This window comes from Aquila chrysaetos, chromosome 10, assembly GCF_900496995.4.
Source record: "Aquila chrysaetos chrysaetos chromosome 10, bAquChr1.4, whole genome shotgun sequence".
Classification (NCBI taxonomy): Eukaryota; Metazoa; Chordata; class Aves; order Accipitriformes; family Accipitridae; genus Aquila; species Aquila chrysaetos.
The window spans coordinates 5,048,215-5,056,521 of NC_044013.1; the positions used below are offsets into that span (position 1 = coordinate 5,048,215).

At 41.0% G+C, this 8,307-nt stretch overlaps 1 protein-coding gene across 9 annotated transcripts in view; it reads right to left on the reverse strand.

Annotated features, from left to right (window-relative positions):
- The window catches only part of ZBBX (zinc finger B-box domain containing), a 28,246-nt gene extending 20,564 nt beyond the window's left edge, over positions 1-7,682 (reverse strand). For 4 of the 9 annotated variants that reach the window (XM_030028873.1, XM_030028875.1, XM_030028872.1 and 1 more), the window contains exons 1-4: positions 4,856-5,550; positions 2,443-2,508; positions 1,628-1,715; positions 936-1,049 (exon numbers count right to left, since the gene is read on the reverse strand). In XM_030028873.1, coding sequence (XP_029884733.1) covers positions 936-1,049; positions 1,628-1,695 — 182 coding nt within the window. In that variant the 5' untranslated portion in view covers positions 1,696-1,715; positions 2,443-2,508; positions 4,856-5,550. Of the gene's footprint in view, positions 1-935; positions 1,050-1,627; positions 1,753-2,442; positions 2,509-4,855; positions 5,558-7,595 lie in introns of those variants that run through there. The other 5 variants (XM_030028868.1, XM_030028869.1, XM_041126903.1 and 2 more) reach the window with 5 other exon arrangements.
- Positions 7,683-8,307: the final 625 nt, after the last annotated feature.

Here is an 8,307-nt window from a genome sequence, read left to right on the forward strand (position 1 = left end):
TTTTACAGAAAACCAAGCATAGAGCAAAACAAACTAAAGTATACGAAACAAGGGGTAAGAACAACATGTAGGAGGGAAGAGGCATGATCTTCCCACCAGTGGTGCAAATGCCAATGGTTCCTGTCATTTGAATTCACCACAACACCACTATCAGGGTTTGCAGGTACAACGCCATGAGAACGATACGGTGGAAAAGTGCCACACACTACGTGGAAAACATTGCCTCAAAAGCTCCAGCAAAAGTGTACAGAGCTGCAAACAGCAGGCTCTTGGCATTTCCAAGACTAAGGCACTGAGGTATCCAAGGCACTTGTATCTCCAGTGACAAAGTATGTCAGGCAGAAATACAAAGAAAGGGAAACAGATGTTGCAGAGATTTGCTAACAGAGTGAGCCAGTAACAGAGCTGAGAGATTTAAACTGCCACCCTAGCACTTGCTTCATTACATTATGCTTACTTTCCAAGCCATGTTTTCCATCATACAGAAAATGTTTTTCTGAGAAGCTACACAGATGCATGCAAAACAGGATCAAAGCAATATTAAGAACAGCATCCTCTTTAGAAACTTCAGAAATAAGACTGAAATAGTGCAGGAGAAACTACTTTCTGTCTCCTGCTTTAAAACTAAAGTGACAAATCCAGTCAGACAGGGCAAAAAGAGAGAAGAGGGAATAAATGAGGAAAAGGGATCTCAGTCGCTGAAGGAATATCCCTGTCAGGAAGGATTTGTTCATTTACTCCTAAATAAATAAATAAATAATCCCTGCCACGCAGGAGTTTAAGAAGAAGAAAGTCATAGGGTAGCAAGGAAAGGTTGAAGAGAATGAACACTATTGTGAATTCCAAACTCTGCAAGAGATCCCATCTGGGGCAGGGGGAGGTGTGGAGGGAACATCTCATTGGATTCCTTTTTTTGAAACAGAAGTTTAACCTACTTTCTCTCTTCTTTTTCTTTGCTCATGTTTGACTGTAGTTGCCGTAATTTTTTCTCCATCTCTTTGGTTTCTGTTTCTAACTGCACTTTCTCCAACTGCAATTCTCTGACAGTTCTGGAAGAGTTAAAGGAGTGAAATATTCATTAGAAATTACATGAAAGACAGTAAGGTATCTGAATAAGTTTAAAGCAGCAAGAAAAAAAAAGTTGAAAAATTCGTCATTTAAGGCATGTCATCCTTCTATCTCCCAGCAAGACTGAAAACAGTTCTGGACAATTTAGGGCAGGTCAGGTGCAAACTCCTTGGACCCAAGAATACCTCATTACAGAGGGGTATGCTGACAGTGATATGGCTACTCCAATATAAGCTTTACAGTGGCCAACATAAAACTGATACAATTGTGTCTGTATTAAAACAAACTATCCCAGTGAATTCTTTAGTATTGTTTGTTTACAAAGTATATATGTTAGATAGACAGAGTTATAAGACCTGTACCTTACTCAGAAAGTAGATTAAAGCCTAAGAAAAGAAAGGCTTAAGGTTAAAAGTGTAGGGAAAATACTAGAAAAGAAACACATCATGATTCTTCTTGCTCTTACACAAATAAGCTCTTCTACTTAATGTTGCATTGAAACTTATTAAAAATGATGAAAAAAAACCATCTCTATCACAATCAGATAAAATGCACTCACTTTGCTTTTAATCTCACCGAGGTTCCAGTTTTTGAGCCTGGGAGTATTACAAAATCATTGATGTTCATGATACCCAGTATAATCTCTTCTAAAAAAGAGAATTTCAGTGATCTACAGTTAGCAACCTGTTGAAATGGGAATTCAATTGAAATTAAAACAGTAAAAACTTGTGACAAATACAAAAACATTTGTGTATAGAAGGAGACAAATGGAGCACAGAACTTCTTTATATGAAGTGCCAATAAAATCCTACAGCAACTCTAAATTAAATTTAACTGAAAGAAAAACTTTTTATTACATTCATGATACCAGGGGAAAGGATTACTTGTCTGTTTCATTTGGGCAATTCCCTAAAGTTCAATGAAAGCAGTTTAATATTAAATAAAACACAGCTTTCTTGAACCAGACCCATAGAAAGCACAAAGAAGCAGAAAATTGTATGAATGGCTATGAAGTCAAACCATCTCAACTGATTTGGAGAGATAAATGCCTTCTGTCATATACAAATTGATACAAAAGAATACAATAACTCACAGAACAGAGATATTCCCTACTCTCAAAACTTCAAGCCAGTGGTATTTTAAATGCAATATTCCAACAAATAAGTTCGTACAGCACAGAGGCCAAACTGAAGCTTAACATCCATACCCTCCCTGCGTTAGAATGTTTGCAGTGTAACTAGTACAGGCTAAGCAGGCTGCTGGAAGAAACATGCCAACACTCGATTTCAAGTACAGTGCCAAAGCTGAACATTTACTTGTGCTGCTGGGATACATATGGAAAAGGAAAAAAAACTTTATAGTCCAGAGACTTACAGCTGACAGGATGTTTGGAAACAGTTCTTCAACTGTTGGCTATCAGATTCCAGCTGAAAGCAGGACCTAATTGAAATGATGTGGAGAAGCTTAGTAGTTTAAGTACATCAAACGTATAACTGAGCTCAAGAGTAAAAGCTCAGCTGCCTGTTTGCACATAAACCTGAAAATCACCATTAATACAGTTAAAATGTGTCCAAATAATACATCAGTCCACGAGACAAAATGCCTGTCAAAGGCACATTACAAACAGTTAAAACATCTGGTGCCACAGAACCTAAAAACAATGACATTTCAGTGCTGACAGAAATGCTGTGCTGACAGCGCACAAAACAGCTTCTTACCATGCCAGAAAAACCAAGCACTCAATTCTTCCTTATCGTTTTGAAACAATTATTCTTTTATCACATTCTAAGATAAAACAAGATTCTATTAAGTTTGAATAGAAAAATGTTCTTCTATTGGCGAGCGTGTGCTAGCAGGACTAGTGCATCTAGACAGGCAGGGATAACATGCTGGTTTTGATGTAGCCCAAATTCTACATAATAGTAAAAATGGAGGTAAACGACAGAAGCCAACATACCAAGCTCAAGGAGGGAAAGTAGTTAACTCATATAAACTATTTTTTTTTATAAACTTTTAACATATTCCACTGGAGGCAAATATTTAAAGAGGTAACTTAAAAGTTGCGATAGTATCATCTACAAAGTTTCGGGAATACGGTAATACTGGGTGGGAAAAAAAGCATCAAGTTGCCTATAACAGGGTATATAGATAGACAGAAGGAGATCAAAAACCTGAATTGTTCTGAAAAAATACATGAATTCATTTAACAGCTATTAGACCATAATCCTATTTTTTCATAAGGACAGCTGTTAAACACTGAGACTGTAACATTCAAAGTTAAACATACCCTATTTGGGGAAATATGCACCCTTAGCTTGTAAGGCATGCTTCAGTACCCATGAGATGGGCTGTCAGGACTGCCAGGGACGTCCACTAAAGGCAAGGACTAATGTGGCAAACCCAAACTCCTCAGAAACAAACTCCGTACTTGGAAACAGACTTGTAATTTAAATACAGACAAGAGTTTCCTTTTTGTGTGTGCTTTTTGTTTAATGAATCCCTTTTCTCTTTCTAATACGGAAGACAATTTTCCAGTGAGGCAAACAGTAAAGCAACTCATCAACATAAATAAATCAAGCATTAATTATCCACAGCCTTTCTGCCTGCTCTTCTACACACACTAGTACTCAAATTTCATCATTCCAGCTGATCCCTCAGTGCTGCTAATGGATATACAGTACAACTGAACAAAACAAAAACTGGTGTTTCTGCTAAATGAAATTTAAGTCAACTTAATTTTAAAGCCTGCATAGCTAAATGAACACAAATTCCATACACCCTGTATCTCCACTTAGCTTAAATTTCTTCCTAATCAATTAAAGATAGCTTTATAACTTAAAGACAGCTGAAGATGGGTGCAGTTTATTTCAGACGACGGGAGTTTAACTAGAACAGACTAAACTCCAACAGCTTTCTCACATCAATAAACCCATAAAATCCAAAGGGATACTACCGTATATGTAATAGCTCACATCCAATTATCATAACCATGAACATGGATTTCATGCTAGGCTGAGTCCTATCCACTTTCCAATAATTCAAACCAAACTATTTCCTTTGAAGAAGAATTCTTAGTGTAACAAAGAATTGGTCTAGCATTGCTCTCCACCCATTTACTGTTAATTATATCAACTGACACTCTGAGTCTTCTGGTCCTTCCAAACAATGCCATTTATCATTTCATTAGTTAGTAATTTAAAAAAAAAAAAGTCGCTAATGTAATCTCAGTCTCTTGGGATAAACTCATATTCTCCATGCCCCAATATCTGTGACATCAACCATTTCAAACTTCGTTTTCTATTTTTAAACAAATTATCCATTTCTATGTTTAAGGCCATACAACATGCATAAAGTAAGATCATGAAAACCAAATTAAAACAGCTAAATAATACTTTCCCTAAACTATTTTCCCCACACTTAGCAATTTTGTCACACGTTGAAAGGATGTAGTCTCACTGATTCAGCAAAGTCAACACCTATTTCTACCAGTTGTGCATCTTCACTGTTTAACCAAAAACTATGATTTCAACTACATTTTAAGTAACTTCAAACACAAAAGACACTAGCAGAATGGCTCTCTCCAAGCAGTCTGCTAAAACAAAACAAAACAAAAAAATCACATTACCAAGTATTTTTTATGAGATAAATGCCTTAGCATCCACATTATACAGCTACAGTAACTGCCCTGTGAACTCCTGCAGAAGCATTGCCCAGAAGCAAGCAGAGCAAGTGAAGGAGCAGGTGGGGATAAGAACAGGTGAATAAATGGAGCAAAGTCAGTACTTGCCTTTAATGCTTCTGTCAAACTCTAGTCTCTGCTAAGCAACGCTTATAGATTTCAGTCAGTGCAGACGACAGCTCCAGGAATAATGCACAAGGGCAGACAAAAAAAGGGAATTAAAAAAAGCCCTGCTGTCAAAGCAGCGGGCTTTTCTTGTTTGTTTCGTTACCGATGGCTCTGTGTTTCAAGAAGACTGACGAAAGGTAGGAAGGACAGGGAAGAAGGAAACTGCCTAGAACTGTAACCTAAAACCAGAAAGCCGTAAGGGGGCGGGGGGGGGGGGGGGGGAGAAGATTTAAATTTAAGAGAAAAGTGTAGAGGAGGAATACAAATTCAAACTGTGAGGGTACGCGGCGGGGGGCACTCCCAGGCAGAATCTGGGGCCGCTTACACCTGCCCCCAAATGTTCTCTCAGACCCTTCGGCACCGGCAACTGCCGGGGAGGGACGCGCTTGCTTCGGGCGGGAACTTTGGCCCCTGAGGAGAACTCCCCACGGCGGGGCCGCCCCCTCCCCGCCAACAGGGCTCGGGCTTCCGCCCCCCGGGTCCCACCGGACCTAACGTCCCGTCCCTGGCCGCCGCCTGGGGCTCTCTCTGCGGCTCACCCCTCGGCGGGGGACCGGTGCTGTCCGCCCCCGTTCCGGTACGCTCCCGGCCCCGCTTCCCCTCAGCGCTGCCGCCGCTTCCCGCCCCGCCGTGCGCCGTTGCCGTGGTGAGGAGAAGGAGAGTCCACTTGAGGCTGTGGGGGTGGGCGGGATGCGGGGAGAGACTACTCCGTGCGGCGGGGGGGGGGGGGGGTGCTCAGCAGGCCCGGGGCGGGGGCAGTCAGTCGGGCCCCGGCTCCTCTGGAGGGGCCTGTGAGGCCACTGAGCTAAATTCATTCGCATTGAGCTAAATTCAAACCCCCAGGCCAGCACCGGCTCCTGTGAGCTACGTCTGTCGTTGTCCGAGGGCTGCCCTGCAGGCCCCATTCCCGCCAGAAGTTTCCATGCGTGGCCCAAGAGCTCCGCGCTCCAGCCGTCGCTGAAGAGGAGCGAAGCCGGGCCGTCGTCGCTCCCTCCGGCTCAACTTTTCCCTCGCTGGCTTTAAAGCTGACCCTCAAAGCCCCTTCGCGTCAAGTAGACCCGGTGCTGCCGCCGCCACGCACGCCATCGACAGCCGTGGGGCCCGCCAGGCGAGAGCGAGGCCCTCCGAAAATCCTGAGAGACCATGACGCCTTCACAGCACTTCTGTCCCCTGACTTCTAAGTTTTCAGGATGTACTTTCTTTGCGGTTTTCTTACCCCACGACAAGTGCAAAGGCTTTTCTACAGCGAAAACAAAAATACGTGGCTGGTGTTTTAACGCTACTGCATGGGGTAACGCTTGTATGAACTGCGTGGTAGGCCATGCCCTGAAAAGCATGGCAATGGGGGAATCGCCTCAAATTGTATTGACTGTCCTCCCATAGCTGCTGAATTAGAGCGGGCTTGGATCCACCTTTCGGTAGATAAACCCAACTGGTACATGGCTGTGCTGCAAAAGGAAGCCGCGTCCTCTCCCCAGCACCCATACTGCTTCTGCTGCAAGTCTTCCCATCACGTTTCAACCTTTATTCCCAAAGCCACTGCAAAACATGCCTCTGTTTATCTTTCTGTCTGGGCTCTTCTATGTTTTCATTTTAACTTACTATTTATTCAGAACTTCATCTCTGGAGGAACCAATATACTCTTCCTGCTGATTCAGTGCCATGCTTTAAGCAGTTAAATCTAAATCAACCTAGCTGAGCGCAAGGAGGCTTGGAATAGCTTTTCATACAAGTTATCCACCGCTAATGCTAACCTTTAGTTAGTGCTCAGGACCCAGAGAGCTATAGGGCTTCCTTGTGACATTTAATTTTTCAGAAAAGCTCTATCTGTGCCCATCCTGTAGATAAGTGCTGCTGTAGATCTGTGCATCACTTCTTGGCTATTCCAGACCAGGTATTTATGTATCTGCCAATAAGCAATAATTCCCATGCCATTCCCTCAAAGGATACCTAGAGTGCATGGCAAGATAATTTTTTAATCAATCATATTTTTTTCAGTTTATTTGCTTTGAGTCTAGCCCTTCCAATTTTGGTGGCTAGACCATTATTTATAATTGATGCTCCTTTAGGGGAAAAAACAGTCTTTACAGAAAAGCTGGCATTTTAGGAAAAAGCACTCTGTTTAACATCCAAGCCAAGCATTAATAAGTGCAAACTATTATCTGTTTGAAATTTATGCACTCTAAGCTGTATTTCATTTGGAAAATTTGCATTTGTCCCATATGTATTCAAGCTAGGAGGCACAAAATAACTTAGACTGGCTTTCTTGACTATATAATCTGTCTGGCAGTAATTTTCCTTCATCATCCTGGTTACAGTACAGTTTTCAAGATTTTACCCTGACAGGCAATTTTTGTGTTGAGAGCCTGTGGAAGCACATACGGATTTTTTTGATCTTGAGAAAGAACCGTAGTTTGCATAATGTCTATCAATTTCAAAACATGTCCTAATGCTCCCTTCTTTGAAACAAATTTGGAGTTGTTTTCTGTTTGACCAAAAATGTTTTGGTGAAAATATAGAAGTAAGTTATTATCTGTGTTAACAAAATAATTCCAAAGACCATGCAAACTGGAGCCAGCTTAGGCTCTCTTACCTAGCAGTAAACGAGTACTTCAGAATAAAAAGTGACATCGGCATCAGGAGAAAATTTACTTTTAGAAGATGGTTACATAAACCTCACCTTTAAAAATGACCGGTAGCTGAATACAGAGGAGGCTATATCATCCTAAACCCCGGTGTCTGCATCTTTCTGTCCTGTCTTTGTTGTGACAGAGCAGAGCAGTGTGCACAGTGTAACTGTGCCATTAGTGACAGCCCATGTGTATTCTGGACCTTATCTGGACCACTGTTTTGTAGCATTTAAACATGTTCTTTCTTGTAGGAAAACCATGTTGTTAGTAGCCATGTAAATACAGTTCTTCATATCACATATTCTATAATAATGCCTTACTGAAAGGCATTGTACATGGGATACTTACCTGTTATCTTTAAAGAATGTAAAAGTAATACATTATTCTAGATAAATTATGTCCTAATCATTGTTACAATACTGAAGACTACTTTTAATTACAAAGTTGCTGCTAGGAAAAAAGCAAGACTTTCCTTTTAGTTTATATGTAAGATAATTTTCGGCAGAAAAATTGGCATTTAGCTTCCAAAACTCAAATGATTCATACTGACTTTGTGAGCTTTGGATCAAGTACTTTAGCTGGAAAAGTATCAAGAGCCTGTTTTGTATGAGGTTTGGACAACTAGATTTACATACATGGGAGATGAAGTAATGCAGAATTTGATGCTGGCATTCTATACGTCACCATAGTTATAATTAGATTATTTAAGTTTCAGCCATTTTATATGTCTTCTCTGGTGTTCAGTTCTATTTTTTGTTTCAT